This window comes from Quercus lobata, chromosome 9 (assembly GCF_001633185.2).
Source record: "Quercus lobata isolate SW786 chromosome 9, ValleyOak3.0 Primary Assembly, whole genome shotgun sequence".
NCBI classification, from domain to species: Eukaryota; Viridiplantae; Streptophyta; class Magnoliopsida; order Fagales; family Fagaceae; genus Quercus; species Quercus lobata.
Genome location: NC_044912.1, coordinates 2,331,751 through 2,350,248, shown reverse-complemented (window position 1 = coordinate 2,350,248; position 18,498 = coordinate 2,331,751). Strand labels below are relative to the sequence as shown.

The 18,498-nt window shown below is 33.9% G+C and overlaps 2 protein-coding genes across 2 annotated transcripts; both read right to left on the bottom strand.

Annotated features, from left to right (window-relative positions):
- Positions 1-1,484: 1,484 nt before the first annotated feature.
- On the bottom strand, positions 1,485-7,150 carry LOC115960869 (protein SUPPRESSOR OF npr1-1, CONSTITUTIVE 1-like). Its single transcript, XM_031079867.1, has 6 exons — positions 6,851-7,150; positions 5,645-6,730; positions 5,055-5,559; positions 4,292-4,771; positions 2,179-2,753; positions 1,485-1,812 (listed from the first exon to the last, which is right to left on the bottom strand). Exons 1-4 carry the CDS (start codon positions 7,067-7,069, stop codon positions 4,662-4,664), a joined length of 1,920 nt encoding a protein of 639 aa, XP_030935727.1. The 5' UTR covers positions 7,070-7,150; the 3' UTR covers positions 1,485-1,812; positions 2,179-2,753; positions 4,292-4,661.
- Positions 7,082-12,261, bottom strand: LOC115960871 (TMV resistance protein N-like). Its single transcript, XM_031079868.1, has 5 exons — positions 12,139-12,261; positions 11,768-11,883; positions 11,084-11,594; positions 8,230-9,353; positions 7,082-7,156 (listed from the first exon to the last, which is right to left on the bottom strand). Exons 2-4 carry the CDS (start codon positions 11,769-11,771, stop codon positions 8,234-8,236), a joined length of 1,635 nt encoding a protein of 544 aa, XP_030935728.1. The 5' UTR covers positions 11,772-11,883; positions 12,139-12,261; the 3' UTR covers positions 7,082-7,156; positions 8,230-8,233.
- Between the last annotated feature and the right edge of the window lie 6,237 nt (positions 12,262-18,498).

Sequence of the window (18,498 nt, the reverse complement as noted above, 5' to 3'; positions counted from 1 at the left end):
AGCATTGATGCATTTCTAACTTCTAGACATTGTAATGATCTAGAATTTGATTTGAAACTAACAAAATTATAGGGTTTGATTTGAAACTCCACAAAATTATAGCAATTTTTTTTTTTTTTTTTGAAAACTGGATAAGCCAAATAATATAGTCTTTGGAATCATAAATGAAAGTTCAAATATGTGTACAAACACCCTTGAACGTTTAGACCCCCAAATTACAACTTAACCAATTCAAGTATTATGTCAAACAACTAGTGTGCGAAAACTTAACATAAGCTATAATATGGAATTGGAAAAACTATCTAAGCCAAATTAAAATCACAACCCACAGCAGATAATAAAAAGGCAAAGATAAAGAGGAAGGAAGATGCAAACACAAAGACAACACGCGATGTGTTATCGAAGAGGAAACCGAAGTCCTCGGCGTAAAACCTCTCCGCCGCCCTCCAAGCGGTAAACAATCCACTAGAAAATATAGTTGGGATACATGGACAGTAATAGACCCTCCAAGCCTAATCTACCCAGTGCACCTAAGCCCTCCAAGCTTCTTGCTCCAACGAAGTTGCGCCGAACCTTTTTCTTTTCTAGCTTCCCGGATCCCGCTACTAGACCGTAGCATCAACCAATGAAGATTGGTTCCTTCCTAACTGCTTCCCAGAAATCCAAACAGCTCTCTCACAGTGATGATTATGGTGAGAACAAGGTTTGGTAAAATGCCTCTCAAGGATTTGACAATGGAGAGGAAGAGAGTTGAGGAATTTGAAGAGACTCTAATGTATAGATTGTTGGTGAATCAATCTTGTTTTTCTTTAGGGTTTCTCTCTCAAAATTCTCTCTGGAAGCTCTCTTACATTTGTGGGTAAAAGAGGTATTTATATTGGAGTGGAAGAGGAATGTGAAACGTCAAGTTTTACAAAACAGGGGTGGCTCGCGGCTTGACCTCGCGGCTTAACTAAGTCGCGAGATCCAGTCGCGAGATAACCGTATGGCCAGTTGTCCTATTTTGTCTTGTAGTGCTCCAGCTAGCATGACTGTTCACCTTCCGGCATGCTTGGCACGTGTGCTGCGTTTGGCGGCTTGCAGCCGCGAGTCACCCGCGAGGCCAAGCCGCAAGTCTCTGTTTTCTTGCACACTCTTGAGCAAACTCCACTCTATCTCACTTACTACCCTTACATCAAACCCACCTAAATACAGGGTTACTAAATGCTGAAATACAAGCAAATTTGGCACGGAATAAAGCCAATTAGATGGTTGAATAAATTCAACCTTACAATAAATAATATATTTTGGCCATTAAACTTGATCCACTCTTGAGTCCAGACTAAAAATTACCATCAAATATACTCTCTTGCTTTTGATGCTTGAAACATCAACATAAATCCAACTAAGATTTCAAAATTGGTTTATTCTAATTAGCCTAAAATGTTTCACTAACCACCAAATTTAAAACATATAGATTAGACACGAGTTATTCCAAAAAAAAAATTATAAGATTCCAAATTTTTGCATTATATGATCAAGTTGAACATGAATTGTAGTTTTTGGTGTGAGAAAAACCAATTATAAAGAGAGGGAGATTTTTTTTCTTGGCAATAATGAATTCTTTTTGCCAATTTGTGACACTTGTTTTAAGAGCAAGTAGAAATAGAAATGCTTGTACAGTGCACAATGTCAATAGTCCACTTTACAGGCCTTTCCCTCTTCAGTGTACAATAAAGGCCGAAACGATGACTAATCAAACCCCAACCAGATAACATGCCCCAAAATTGACATAGGCTCCTATATGCTACCTGCCACTTCCTCTAGCAACCCCTGATGCAAAGCAGAAAATAGATTTGTAGGGTTAATGGCATTGCATTAAGGAAGATTACAACTTCTACATTGTCTTGATATGCTGGTCTGTTTTGAAGAAAGATACTGAATGATTAGGCCACAACTATTATAATTTATAACCCAAAAACAGAAAATTATTCAAGAGCAAACTTGTTTGATACCTTTATTTATTTATTTTTATATTTTATTTACTATTAGTTAACTTCTAAATTCTAAAGAAAATATTCTAAACTGAATAATGAATGAATGCTCAGTTGATGGTATACCTTGAATAAATTAGTTAGAAATTCAAAAGTTTTGCTCCAAGTAAAAGCCCATTACATGAGAGAAATGTGAGAAAGTTACCCTGAAAGTACTGCTAGTAAGCCATCCATGATTATGGAGAGAAATCATGATCCAAAACTTCCTTCTCTCTGCTGAAGGTATAGCCCAAAACATTGCTGCAAAAGAAGAGAATCATGCCTATAATAACCATCTCTGCAACTACAAGAACCATTACAATCTTGAAAGTCGTTTTAGCTGCTTGTGGATTCCCACCTCCCAACTCATTTGAAGCCCAAGTGCTTAGATAAGTTCACGTGTAAGGAAACACGTTTAGAGAAAACTTTTCTGTGGCTCCAAATGCATGTGGCATGTAGTAGGCTAGTAGCACAAATAAGTAATTTCCAAGCTGCATACAGTGAGAAATTAGAAGCCTAGTATAATGATTGGCATGCAACAAAATGTTAAGAGACTTATTATGTCTAGCCAAAAAATGAAGTCTACCATTTTCTTGACAGAGAACAAAAAAAGTTTACCAAACCATTCCGGCAGAAGGAACGATGAAGCGAAAGAATAGGTCCCATATGCAGAAGGAATAGCTCTGCCCCATCGACTTGTCCGTATAAAGCCCTTCATGCACCAGTCATCCCACACACTGCCTAGCAGCCACAAAAATTCACTTATCATGATGACTGAATTATATCTTAGTCTGACATTTCAGATTCTCAAACCAGAAGACATCTATGGTAAAATTATAATTATGATGTGATGATGATAATAACAGCAACAATGGATTCAATAAACATCAGTGTCAAAGAATTATGCTTTCGGATGGCCAATTTGTATTAGTAAATCAACAGATTTTATGTTGTTGATTTTAGCATGTTAATAAAGTTTACTTAGGCTTGTGAACAAGCATGAGCTCAAACCAACATAAGACTAAGCAGGCTAGCTGAGGTTTAGTCAAGGACAAAGATAGTCTAGTTTCAACATGACCAAAGTTTGGATAGCCCAATACTGGATTGGGCTGAGAAATTTTGCAGCTTTACTATGGATACATATATTTCATTAGCAATTGGTAAATCTAAAGGTGTGCGTTCCAATCTACACTGATAAAAGCAAGGCATTGGCACAAATGCAGAAGCGATTGGAATGTAAAGAAAGCTGAAGACACCAATTTGACAGCACATATGGTTGGTCTGAATAATCAATTCCAATAAGGGCAAGCCACAATCAAGAAGTGGTTGGTCTAATTGTAAAGAACCTAAAGGTGGTAAGAGTCCCTTCCACTTTTTTTTTGCAGGTTTTTTTTTTTTTTTTTTTTTCCTGTTTTAATTCTTTTACGGATAAGAAATTTCGTTCACAATAAACTTACGAAAGTAGAAGCAGCAAAACTAGAAACAAGAAAAAAAAATAAAAATCAACTGGGGAAAATCATCTGATTCTCTCAAGCTATTACAAGACTTGCATTCTATTGTTGGCTAGTAATGAGGAGTAGATTAGGCACTCTGGAAAGAATGCTGCATTGGGGTTACACAGGTGATCTAAATTATGTATTCTACAAGAAAAGTATGGAATGTAGAGCACACTTGTATTTTGAGTGCCCATTAAGTAAATTGAACATAAATTCCACAATAAGAGGGAAATGATGGGTTAGGGAAGCAAATTTAAAGAAAGGAACGACTCCAAAGATTGCCCATTAATCTGTTTTTGCCTATTAATTAAATTTGTTCCATGAGAAAACAGAAATGCTTGTTCAATAGACCCTGTCAAGAATCCGATCCAAAGGCCTTTCCCTCTCAAGTGTACAACGAATGCCAAAAAGGTACATACTAGACTGCAAACTAGGCTCCTAAATGTTGCCAAACATGCCCTCTAACAACCCTTGATGAATAGTAGAAAATAACACAGTTTAAAGGCAAGCATAACTACTAACAGGACATTTCCTCTTGAATATATAGGGTTCCATTATAATCTGAAAACAATATTACTTTACATGTAAACTTGTTTGAAACTTGCAACTTTTGAACTGCAAGGAAAATATTCAAGACCGAATACTAAAATTAATGCTTATTTCATACCATAGCTAGATTGATAAAAACTTATAACCTTAAAGTTTTGCTTCAAAATTCACAAATCACTGTCTCATAGACATTAACTCAAATCCACATAGAAGAGAGAAATGTGACAAGGTTACCTGAAGTAATGCTTGTATGCAATCCAATAGCACCAAACTCACTTGAAATTCATCCAACAAGAAATATTGTTAGTAAAACCTTATACCTCAGTATCTGTCTATACCTAGATCCCTTGTAAAAGTAGATCTTCCACTCCATTTTCATTTTGAAACAAGATGCACAGATATGCCACTTGAACAAGTTTCCAAATCATTGTAAATAAACCAAATACAGATTGATTAAAACGTGGTCAGGCTGATTGAAATGCATGTACATATCTAAGTGCCTAAGCCTTGATTGAAATCCATCCAATGAAAAAAAGATAGTCAAGTATTAACAGCCCTTAGGTGTCATCTTTTGCAGTCATGTCAATCATTACCATCACCAACTCTATTTAATATCAGCATCATCAAAATCATCATCACCAAATTTATGTACATCATCACGGAATTTATGTACATCATCATCATCATTGACTATATGTACATCATCATCACCACCTGCATATATGTGAAAACCTGAGTTAGTATGATGATTATTATAATAATTTACTCATTACCAATGAGTGTAATTTGAGTTTGCTTCCTACCTATTTTGGAAACCATGAAACCAATGATTATGAGGAATATATATATGCTTGCACATGGTGAGCCAAAAGAAGAAAAAGAAAAATGACTTGACTTACTTGCTAGTGACAAAACCAGATGTATATATAGTTAGAAAGAAAATAAGATAGAATAGGATTGGCCATTATTGGGAAGGATGGTTGAGATAGACTTTTACCAGTTAATTTATAGATGGATACTTCCCCAAAGCCCTCAATAAAACATGGTGCATTTGTTTCGTTGAGCTCATCCACACGGACCACACCTTGCTTGTATATAAAACTGACCCCACATTTCCCCCTTATTTGTACGGTTGAGTAACTTGAGTCATTCCCAAAAAGAGAGAAAATTGGGTTTTTCTTCTCAAACATAACCGTAATCTGACTGCATTGATCATAATTCTCAGCAACACCAAACCAATCCAAACGAGACAAATACAATAGGCAAATTCCGTTTATATAGGTTGTAGAACGTCCAAAGTAATCGTGATTCACACGAGCTCTAATACCATCTTTCACTTCTACAACACGTGGAAATGAAAGTGACACCCAAAGAGCAAATCCTATCCATTTACTATTATACCAATTTGAAGGCAGCTTTATGTTTATTGAAAACCCCTCTTTTACAGCTGACCATGACCGAATAATATATCCACCCAAAACGGCTTTACGAAAAAAGAGCCCCTGTACCCAAACCAAAACAAGACTATTGTTAACTATTATTATTTAACTATTCAAGAGAGAGAGAGAGAGAGAGAGAAGAGATTACCCGCAGGAAACGGAACAGTATTGTAAATCCCACTATACTGCCGCTCTCATCAAATGGAAGCCATTGGGAGAGAGTTTGTGACCAGATTCTTAGTTTGACCCCTTCTGGTGACCAGTTTAGTAAAGAAAAACCTTCAGGCCATATACATATTACATTTGATGGAAGCCTTGCCAACGATTTTAGTTTGGAGCATTGGGAAAGATCGAGTGTTTCAAGAGACCTCAAATTATCCATGTTGCTTGGAAGACATTCGAGATTTGTGCAGACACTTAGATCTAAGGAAGTAAGGGCAGGCAAACACTCGAATGATGAGGGTTCTACTTTCTTAATAGCAGTCCAGGCCAAATTGAGTCTCGATAGGCTTTTCATAATTCCCGTAAATTTCGGAAACGAACTGATTTTATAGCAACGAGAAAGATCAAGAACCGTAAGGGACTGCATTACAGCAGACATGCAGGGAAGATCAGTAAGATTATGGCAGAATCGCAGATCTAGGTTCTCAAGCCTGCTGAGTTGTCCAATAGATGGGTGGATCTCAACCAATCGATCGCAACAAGAAAGTCTTAGTTCCTCAAGATTCGGAACACCCGAAAAGTCAGGTGTCCTAATGAGGGTTTTGGAACAACTAAGATCCATGTACTTTAAGTACCTTAAATTATCCATGTTGCTTAGAAGACATTCGAGATTTGTGCAGGCACTTAGATCTAAGAAAGTAAGGGCAGGCAAACACTCGATTGATGAGGGTTCTACTTTCTTAATAGCAGTCCAAGCCAAATTGAGTGTCGATAGGCTTTTCATAATTCCCGTAAATTTCGGAAACGAACTGATTTTTGGGCAATTTAGAAGTCTAAGCTCCGCAAGGGACTGCATTACAGCAAACATGCAGGGAAGATTGGTCAGAGATTCGCAGCTTTCCAAATTTAAAAACCTGAGCTTGCTGAGTTGTCCAATAGACGGGTGGATCTCTACCAAGCTATCACACCGAAAAAGGTTTAGTTCCTCGAGCATCGGAACACCTGAAAAGCCAGGTGTCCTGATAAGGTTGTAGGAATGACTAAGATCAATGAACTTTAAGTTGTCTGAACACTGTTACCAAAAAAATAAAAAAGAGTTTTCGTTAAACGTAGAAATTAGTATTTGTAGCTACACTTAAAAAAGAGAGATAATAAAAAGCAATAGAAAGGCAGATAGAAAGAAAAAAATTACCATTACTCCTTCCCAAAGATATTCAATTCTGCTTTCCCGCAAGTCAAGTTGAACAAGCTCCTTTGGTTGGGAGCTGGATGACAAACATTTTAAAGGACAACAGTTCCATGAAAGATGCCTTAGCTGATTAGGAACAAAAAGGTCATTAGGAATAGCAAGATCTTCTGGGTCATAGCCTGTCCAAATCTTCTCAATTTTCATCAATCTAAGATTAGACATCTTTGATGATAACACTTCAGGAACTTCATCAAAGTTAAAATCATTTTCCTCGTATTCAACGACTATGGCTTGAATTGCTTCTGTTGCCTAAGATTTCAAAAACAAAGGCTTGGTGATTTGCAGTTTTACACAATCAAATGACAAGAATACTAAAATCATTCAAGCTTTATACCGTTTTTAAAGATGTAAAGGAGATTAAAAAAAAAAAAAAAAAAAAAACTACTCCCTAAGTTTTCCATATATAAAACTCTTTAAAATATATATTTCTTTTAAAGGCCCTCCAATATGCTGGGCCCAACCGCAAATTTAATATTTAAAAATAGGAAAATGTACATCAAATTATACCATTTGGCATTGCGATTTTGTAGAGAAAAAGAGAAATTTAAATGAAAGTGCAATAAGATTGGTGTTTGGTTTTGATTTTTAGGAAAATTACATTTTTATAATAGAAGAAATGTTGCATTTTCAAAAAGCAGCTCATGGAAATCACTGGAAAATTGCATTTTCATGCTGCAATTTTTCATATCAATAATAATTTCTACATATTTTACCAAACTCTTAATTTCATTTTGAAAAACAAATTTTCTAAAAACAACTTTTAAAGTTTTCAAAACATGAATTTTCATAAAACTAACCCAAACGGATTCTAAAGAGTCCCATAAGTAACTAATAGATCGTAGTAGAACATCATATGTCAATAGCAAAATGTACTACATATAAAGGCCTATTAATAGATTGTATTACATCTTTTTTTTAAGTCTTTTTTTCTTATTAATCTGTTTAAAATTCATATATTAAAACTTGAAAGGTGCACTTCTACCTTTTAGAAATTCAAGACCAAGGGGAGGGGGAGGGGGGAGGAAATCACAACGTTACTTTTAAAGTGATGGAAAAAGAAAACAAAGCCTATAGAATGATTTTTTTTTTAATATTAAAAAAAATGTTAAGATAGCCTTTTGTTCTAGGTAGAGATGAATAATTAGTTCATTACATCAAGAAAAATAAATTCAATTTCATAACCAATTACAAAGAGATAATATATGTTTTCAAAATATAAGAGATCATCATTGACAATATATTAGCATGGTAATTGGTAAATGAATGTTTTATTCTTGATTTCGTTACATAAGTACTTATTGAACAAAATTATTTTACCATACCAACTCAATGCTTTGTCATTTTTCTTGCCATATCGTTCTTCAATACATGAAGCAAGTCCTCAACAAGCCACAATCGATTTTGCTTTCCAAGATTTCCACCTAATTCAAAACAAATAATTTTTTGACCCATTTCTGATAGTAGATCATGCATCCTAAAACATTCATTGTCATCCACCGTTAGGAGAGATCTTTCCACAAGAACACTTACACCAATTCTTGCATTAAAACCACAATTCTCTAATATTTGTATTACTTCATCTTTCCCTTCGCCTCTAAAGAAACATGCAATATCTAAGAATATCTCCTTCCACATTTCCTCTAGTCCATCATAACTTATTTTAAGTATATCGTGTATATCTCCTTTAATATTTCTAAAACTGTCCAATGCACTTTGCCACTCTTCTATTGTTCTTCCAACCAAAAAGGAACCCAAAGTAACAAGAGCTAATGGAAGGCCACTAGCATATTCTACAACTTTTTGGGAGAGTTGCATATAGCCTTCTTCGGGTTGCTCCTTTTTGAAGGCTTTCGAACAAAAAAGTGTTGAGGCATCATCATCATCTAATCCATTAGGCTTATATATTTTAAGCACTCCATGTTGGACCAACACATGTTCATCTCTAGTTGTTACGATGATCCAACTCCCCAATCCAAACCAATCATGCTCTCCGACCAAATTTTCTAATTGATCCTTGTGATTAACATCATCTAGGACAAGTAGAACTTTTTTATGACGTAACCCACTACTCTTGATTTTTTTAACTCCTACTTGAACATTGTAGATCGTTGTATTACTTCTCTCCAAAATTTCATCAAGCAATTGTTGTTGTAATTTATGTAGTTCACCTTTTTCTGATCTTTCCCTAACATTGGCAATAAAACTAGAACCTTCAAAATGATTAGAATACTCATAATATATAGCACTAGCAAGAGTTGTTTTTCCTAGACCCCCCATACCACAAATCCCCATCATGTAAATATCATTCCCAAAACCTACATATGAAGGGATCAATTCTACCACCATAGAATTTATTCCTATCAAATTTTTGTTAATGCTTGAGGATTTAGAACTCAATTTCTCCATAATTCCTTCCACAATGTCTTGGATAATTTCAGACTCATGCCTACAAAGAAGATAGAAAATATTAAAATGATGGTCCAAACCAATTATAAAACTTTAGGGGAGAAAGAAAAATATTAGGCAAAGATACTCCTTGGGAGATATGTTTTCATGAATTAGTCCACTAATTTTCTTAGGTTAGCAATGATATTGGATCCACTAAATCCAAAATCTATTTCATCAAGAGATACATTGATCGAGCAAAAACTTAAGCATCTCATTTCATGCTTGATTGTTGAGAGAAACCTCATTGGAATATTTTAAGTTAAACATGGTAAATATAAATGTTTAAGACCCTTTAAGGTTGCTTGAGTACAAAATATTAATAACAATGGCAATACTCAAAATTTTCAAAGTAGACAATTGAAAAAGCTTTGTATACCAGGTAAATGAGTGAAAAGGAGGTATTGGTTTCTATTAATTAAAAATAGAATTTAATGATTTACACCTTTGTGCCAACACAAACCCAAGCTTTTACTTCTTTAGTTGAGGCCTAAAGGTATGTTATGTTTCTCTTTGATTAAAATCATTCAAAAGCACCCTAATATCAATGATAAACTCCTCAAAGTTATACTTCTTCAAATTAAATTATGTAAACAATTGGTTTGGGAATGGGAATAAAATGGATAAATTGGTTTGATAATTTTTTTTATAACCGAAATAATGAAGAGCCAAAATTTAATCTTTAGGAAATTGGCATGCCAAACTTGAATCCAAAACATAACTTGGCAAAAGTTAATTTTGGATGGTTGCATCATGTTGAGTTATAAAAGTGTTATAATTCTCCAAAATTTCACTTTGAATGACTTTAATTCTTAAGGGGCCAAAGAAGAATTTATAAAAGTTTTCCTATGAAATAAATTCTCCATTTGTTTTGACTAAAAATATTTGTCAGAAAATTGGTTGCAATATTGAAAATGAGCTAATAAAACATTTTGTATTTTTACGGTCATTTGGGAGCCTCAAATGTTAACATTGACCCTAAAGTCTGAATTTATTCGAAAAATTTATAATAAAAAAAAAAATTGGGAAAAAATCCACAGGTACTCAATACTGGTCAACTGCCAATTAATGGCGGTCAATAGTTGAACCTTGATGAGAGAGGAATTGTCTTTGGAATTGAGAGAGTTTTTAACGTTGCAAAGTTTATTTGTTAACTAAAATGTTTTTGGAAACCTTTTTATGTTTTGTTGGGCTACTTTTCAAACAAAAAGAAAACTTTATCCACTTCAATAAGAGGAAACATAAGATCTAGCCATAGGCCATCTCCATATCAAGGATTATATTATATTCAAAAAAGAATATAATATAAAATAAAATTAAATTAATGTCAGCAGATTTGATTCTCAAAAAAAAAAAAAAAAAAATGTTAGCAAAAGTGAGATATACCTGTTTGTACCCTATCTCAAACTCACATTTTTACATTTTAAACAACATTACACACTTTTTCACATACTTTTTCATACACTTTTTCACCCACACGTATTTCAAAAAACTACAAATAACACATCTCAAACTCCTCTACCAAACATCTAATTCCATTTTGATCTTTTCATAGAGCTACCCTAAGCCCAAATTCACAACCGCTTCTACTGTTCCTAAAAATTTAACAGAATTTTAACTAGCATACCATGATGTAGTTCAATCCATGTATATTATGATATATTCTCTTAGTTAATTATATGCTTCATGGTAAATAAAAGAAGCTTATCATTTGAAATTCATGGAAATTACCTATTTTGTAGATGCAGATCCCAACCTTTGATATCAGCCACTTTTTTTAAAGTATCTCTCCATGTTTGCACCTTTTCTATGTTATCCTCAAAGCGTATCTGGTGATCAATAAAGGCTTGTTCAAAAGTTTCTGTTTGTTTTCGTACAATAGATGGGCTCACATTGTAAAAAACAGGCAAAACTTCTAATCCTATTTCATCCTTGCATTTGATAATCTTGGCAAGCTCATCCAAGCACCACGTAGAAGATGCATAGTTTCTTGAGAGAATGATGATAGCAAATTGTGATTCTTCAATTGCTTTGAAGAGCTCAGAAATACGTTCTCCTTTCTTGAGTTCTTCTTCATCCCTAAAAGTAATAATCCCCTTTCGTTTCAAAGCAACGTATAGATGGTCAGTAAAATTAGTACGGGTGTCCTCACCCCTAAAACTAAGAAATGCATTGTATTTTGGCTGACGTGTTGAAGAAGAAGATGGTGATGAAGATGACTCTCTTTTACGCTTCACTGATGCTGTTGGAAAATTAGATAAAAGGAGTACAACCAATTAAAAATAAAGAAAATAAAATAATTAAATTAAGGAAGAAGAAAACGATGTGAAGTGGGATTTTAATTTCAGGCAGGGAGTGAAAGAATAATAATAAAAAGAGAGGATTGTGTGTTAAAACTTAAAAGTGAGAACTTACCCATTTGTGAGAAGGAATTACAGCAGCGATGGCCTCCAAAACCTCCTGAAAACACTCCTGTTTTTGCTTCTTTTTTTTTCTTTTTTTTCTTTTTTTTTTTTGCAGAGAAAGGACGACTGAAAATTATTTAACTATAGGAAATGAGACAAAGATAATTTAATAGATTTTTGAAAACAATACTACGGAATTTAAGCACTCTTGGTAATGAGAAAACCAACTCGAGGTTTAAACCCTGAAAGTTGAAACTCTTGCTTCACGGCAATTAGGAAGAAGAAAACAATTTGGTATGGATTTTTTTCATTTTTCAAGGAAAAAAAAAATGAAAGGATAGAAATATAAGGGATGAATAAGTGTGAAAAATGACAACTTACAGAATTGGAAATTGAAATAGCAGTAGACTAGTTGTGATTGTTTGTAATGATCGAAACCCAGTTGAAACAAAGGCGGATCCAATTGGTAAGACATCTATTGGCTGTTAAATAAAGGTATGGACTCTGTTCTTTATTTCTTCGTGTGTTTGTCTCCACTACTCTTCCTTTTTATATTGCTTTTTCTTTTTTTTATTATTATTTTTTAAATCTATAGAGGAAGGAGACAGTAGTTTCGTGGTGAGCATATGGCGTACCTACCACGTATGAGGGATTACCATCTACAAGGAAATTTCCTCCCTAGTCTCCTCGTTCATATCTTTTTTTTTTTTTTTAATTCATCCTCGTTTATATCTTTGAAGAAGAAAAAAGTAATACTTTTTTATTTAGCCAAAATTTATGGTAAAATATAAAAATTTCTTGCTCTTGCTTTCATCCCCATCTCCATCTCCTTTTTATATTTTCGATAAACTTCGTTCTTCATTTCTAATTATTATTTATTTTTTAAAAATTAATTGTTATTTTTCTATTATAGATTATTCAGACACTTTTTTATGTATATAATATGTTGAGTAGATACGAATGAATAAAATTTCACATTAAATGATCATGAAAATAGTGAATTATTATAATAATATAATTTGATCCAAATTCATAAACTTAATTTTTTAAAATTAAACCGTGTACTTTATATTATATTTTATGCTCAATTGGAATTTGTTATTTCTCCTATTCGTGTGTGTTTACAATTTCATGCCATTCTTTCAGTAGAGCCAACCACACTTTTACCCTTTTAAAAAAAAGTGTAAAATGTTTTATGTTCTTGAGCAAATTGAATATTTAAAAAAAATCTTGATAGCTTATGATATTAATTCCAATCTCAGAGGCATATTGGATTCATTTTCATTTTAGTTTTTAATTAAAAAAATTATCGTTTAGGTTTAAAAATTTTAATTTTGTCCAATTACTCCTTTACATTTGCAATAGTTGTGCATGCCATCATTCCATCCAATGCCTTTACAGAGTTTTTTTTATTTAATTTTTTTCCAGAATTTAAAATTAAAATAAAATGAAAGTTTTTTTATGAAAAAAAAATACTAATGCTTAACTAAAAGATAACACTAATTCCCTCAATCTAATATCACAGATTCACAGCCACCACACAGTATCAACACATCGCCACCACACAGTAATATTATTAGATAATTGCCTGTTTAATAAAGGAATGGACTCTGTTCTTTCTTTCTCCGTGTGTTTGTTTTCGCAACTTCAATATCATTTGTTTCAACTCAAATCAACAACTCTTTTGCTTAGACTTAACTCTTAAATGTCTATTTTCCTTCGTTTCTTTTTTTGCGTGGCAGAAGGGTCGAGCTTGTTAAATATTAGCAATGTAATGTGTTATACCATGTTGTGTATGCTAGAGTGGATGTGGAAGGAGAAGTATAGAATAGGAACACCGAGAACATGAAGGTTACGTGGTTCAGCCTTAACGGCCTACATCCACGGAGGAATCCCTTAAGGGCTACATCTTTCTTATGTAAGAGTGTAGTACAATAACATCCTATGTTACAATGAACCCTAACATGAGTATATATAGGCGACTAAACCCTAGACTACTAGTACAAGCAGGAATGGGCTTGGGCCTATTACATTGGGCTAATATATGGTTAATATATATCTCTAACAGAGCTTACCGGCTACTACTACATGAAAGTCAATTCATTGATAATGATTCCCCCACTTTATCTTTTTTTTCTTTCTTTAGAATTATAAATAAATAACTAAAAGGGGCAAAGTAATTTCATGGTAACCAGCGATGAAGCTTATAATTGAAATTTCATTATAAAGACGTGAATACATGACAATTATTTGACATGTGTCCAATTCCCAATAGATCCAATGCACTAGATTTAAGTTGATTCCTTTACTTTGAAGTTTCATTCTAAGTCTCCTCAACTTGGAAAAGTTGGTCTCTTTTTCTTTTCTTTTTTTTTTTCTTTTTTTTTTTTTATGGCACAATTTTGTTATTAGTCATAATGAATTAGGAAAATCCTAAAAACATTACAAGTTTTATTACATAAAGTTTACAAATTGATATAACAATGAATGTAATTGGTACGTTTCGATCACCATATAAATGAATATTTGAAGGTCACTTTGTGATTGGTGACACATCATTCGGTAAGCTTAATTTAATAAAAGTTGCAATACATGCTCCACTACTCAATGAATTAAGGCTATGAAGATACCGTAGACAACCTTTTCTTTCCAAAAGACCATTAACCAGATTGCTTTTTTTTATTATTTATTTTTAATTTATTAGCAAATTATGTTTCTTTTACCAGCCTGTCAACAAAGCTGTCAATCATCCTCTAGAAAACTTAAACACAAAGAAAGAAAAATTTTAATCAAAATAATACCAGGTCAACACTCTCTAGAGTCATTCTCCGAAACTCCAAGCCAAGTTGTCCGCAACATGTCAACAACAGCCCACACGCACAAAGCAAAAGTCCGCCTTTCAAGCTACCGCTCGACGGGAAACACTCTAGAAGGGAAGAAACTCAGCGTATTCATGTCATCTTCAAAGCAAAAGGGCAAAGAAAAAAAAATGGTACGAGTATGACATCGATGAATTGGTGATTTACTTGGCACATACAAAGTCTTCTTTAATTTAACAAAAAGACAAAAGTCTTCTTTCTTTTATTGGGTAAGGCTGTATTGTAAGGTGGTGAGACTTTGCGTGTGTGGCTGGGTCAGCACCGACGCAACTAATGTGTGGGCTTGGGGGGCCATGACCCTAGATTTTGAAAAAATAACTAGTATATATCTACCCGAAAATTCTAACTTTTGACAAAAATCATATGTTGTTGGTTTTTTTTTTAATTAAGATTTTTTTTCAACTTTTCTCTTTTTTTTTAATAAGATTTTTTTTCCACTCAAACGTGTAGGTCCTCTTATAAAATGAGGAACCATCTTTTTTTGAATATTTTTCTCTTGTAATTATTATCTAATAACAAGAATTTAGAAAGGTCATCTAATTGCAAGTTGTGTTTGAAAACTTGAATTTGGATATAGGTTTTGATTTTGAATCAATAGATTTGACATGCCTCAATTTCAAATCCATTGATGTTGCCAAAAATCCTGGGATATGAATTTGGTCAAGAAGTGCCTCCATCCATGTGGCCAAATAAATTTTGCATCTCTCCAAACTTTGCAAATTGGTTTGATCTTGTGATAGTCACCACAACTTTTTTAATAGCTACAAATAAATGAATAATAGTAGAATACGTTATCTGATAGACAAAATTGCAATAGGTCCTATACAACTTTGTACCACAATTTAATTAAATAGTGGTAATAAAAAAGAGAAAATGTTAATGGATGTTCTAAGGGTATTAGTTTAGGAAATAATTTTTGAAACTTTTATAGAAAAAGAAAAAAGAAATTAATGATTTTTTATATTTCTCTCAAAAGTGGTATAAAACTTTCATTAAATGGTTTATTAACAATTGTTTTAAAGACACCCATTAACAATATCTTAAAAAACAGATCTTCTATATCTCATAAGCATTGAAGCACCTTAACCTCCTAACAAGTTCCACATTGTGTCCAAGTTTCTATGATTTTGTACCATCGAAACTAAAACTATACTACAAATTAATATGAGTACCACTTTTCTATTGAAAACTCTGCGTCACATGTAATGATTTGCTGTATCAAGAATTTGGAAATTGAGTACCAATTGTTAGGTACCAATGGCTCAATTTTCCAATTCTACACCTAACTAATTTATGTCCATTCATAATTCCTTCAAACCCTATTGATCACGACAACGGAAGAATCTTCTAAAGAGCAAGGAAACCAGGACAAAATGGGCTTTTGCCCTTTTCGGGCAAATTAATTAGTCTTTTGCCCTTCTTCCCAAACTAAATAGGGAAATACCCCTCTTTTGAAAATCGAGTTTTTCAAAATCGAATTAAGCCCTATAGTGACGTTTTCAAGGACCTATAGTGACATTTATAAGGACCTATAGTGGCGTTTATGGATATCAAGTTATAAAACGTCACTATAGGTTCTTAAAATGTCACTATAGGTCCTTAAAACGTCACTATAGGGCTCCATAATTTTTTTTTTTAAACTCGATTTTGAGAAACTCGATTTTCAAAAGAGGGGCATTTCCCTATTTAGTTTGGGAAGAAGGGCAAAAGGCTAATTAATTGTCCAAAAAGGGCAGAAGCCCATTTTGTCCAAAGAAACCATATAAACTTCTTTGAAATTCACAACTCATGCTCTCATTGAGATTAACTCAAATACACTACATGAAAGATATGTGAGAAAGGTACCTAATAGTATAGGTTGTAGGCGATACGACTGCAGTAAGCTCAATTGAACTTTATTACATTTATGAAAATAGTAAGCTCAATTGAGCTTTACAATATTTTATGAAAATCATAATAATTGAAACCATATAAATCATATCTTTTTTTTTTTTTTTTTGAGAAATCATATAAATCATATCTGATAAGGACTAGAACCCATCAAAGAAAAAGAAAAAAAACTCTATACGCTACTCCTACACCAAGCTTGTCACTCTATTTCCTATACTGACTTGTAATAGTGGCATTTCTCTAATAAATATACTTATTATTTGTAAATGACAATAATTTTAATTAACTAAATAAGAAAACGCCTCCTTAAATTTTTATTACATTGATTAATGAAAATGTTGCACTTTTCTTTACCCAATTTTTGTCCATGATGCAATCAAAATTGTTACCTTGATTTCTCGATCAAGAATCTTTGAAATTTGATTCTAGAAAAAAAAAAATTGAACCCCCCCTAAAAATTCTATAAACCAAACACTTATTAAGGCCCATTAATGAGGAATCACTATGTGATAGGCCAAGAAGTGAGCTATTATTTTGTTGCACCCTGTAAGATTGAAATTAATCAACCATTTTGTTGGCTTTATTCCGTGCCAAATTTGCTTGTATTTCAGCATTTAGTAACCCTGTATTTAGGTGGGTTTATTGTAAGGGTAGTGAGTGAGATAGAGTGTTGAATGCTCAAGAGTGTGCAAGAAAACAGAGTCTCACGGCTAGATCTCGCGGGTGACTCGCGGCTACAAGCCGCCAGAAGAAGCACACGTGCCAAGCATGCCAGAAGTTGAACCGTTATGCTAATTGGAGCACTACAGGACAAAATAGGACAACTGGCCATTCTGTTATCGCGCGGCTGGATCTCGCATCTCAGTCAAGCCGCGAGCAACCCCTGTTTTGAAAAACCTGATGTTTCACATTCCTTTCTCACTCCAATATAAATACCCCTTATACTCACAAAAGAATGATGGGCTTCTAGAGAGAATTTTGAGAGAGAAACCCTAGAGTAAAACAAGATTGATTCATCTACAATCTTTACATAAGAGTCTTTTCAAATTCCTCAACTCTCTTCCTCTCCATTGTCAAATCCTTGAGAGGCATTTTACCAAAACATTTTTCTCACCATATCCATTACTGTGAGAGGGCTGTTTGGTGTTCTGGGAAGCAGTTAGGAAGGAACCAATTTACATTGGTTGATGCTATGGTCAAGTAGCGGAATCCAGGAAGCTAGAAAAGAAATAGGTTCGGCGCAACCTCTTGGAGCAAGAAGCTTGGAGGGCTTAGGTACACTGGGTAGATTAGGCTTGGAGAGTCTATTACTGTCCATGTATCCTAACTACATTTTCTTGTGGATTGTTTACCGCTTGGAGGGCGGTGGAGAGGTTTTACGCCGAGGGCTTCGGTTTCCTCTTCAATAACACATCGCGTGTTGTCCTTGTGTTTGCATCTTCCTTCCCTTTTATCTTTGCCTTTTATTATCTGCTGTGGGTTGTGATTTTAAATTAGCTTAGATTGTTTACCAATTCTGTTTTATAGCTTTTGTTCATTTTCCGCACACTTGTTGTTTGACATAAAACTTGAATTGGTTAATTTGTAAATTGGGGGTCTAAACGTTCTAGGGTGTTTTTACACTATTTGAACTTTCAATTGGTATCAAAGCGGGTACACTTCTAGTGGTTTTATTACCATAGTGTAATCCTTGACTCCCTATTGAGATGGTTCGGTCTCAATCCCTAAATGCACCTCCATATTTTGATGGCCGTAATTATGCTTTTTGGAAGGTTCGCATCAGAGCATTTCTGTGTTCCATTGATGAAGCTGTTTGGGATGCTGTTGAGATAGGTTGGACTAGACCTGAGGCAGCCAAATCCACATGGGATAAGGCAGCACTCGCTGCATCTAATGCTAACAGTAAAGCACTCAATGCTATTTTCTGTGGTGTGTCTCCAGATGAATTTCACAGGATCTCTCACATTACCAT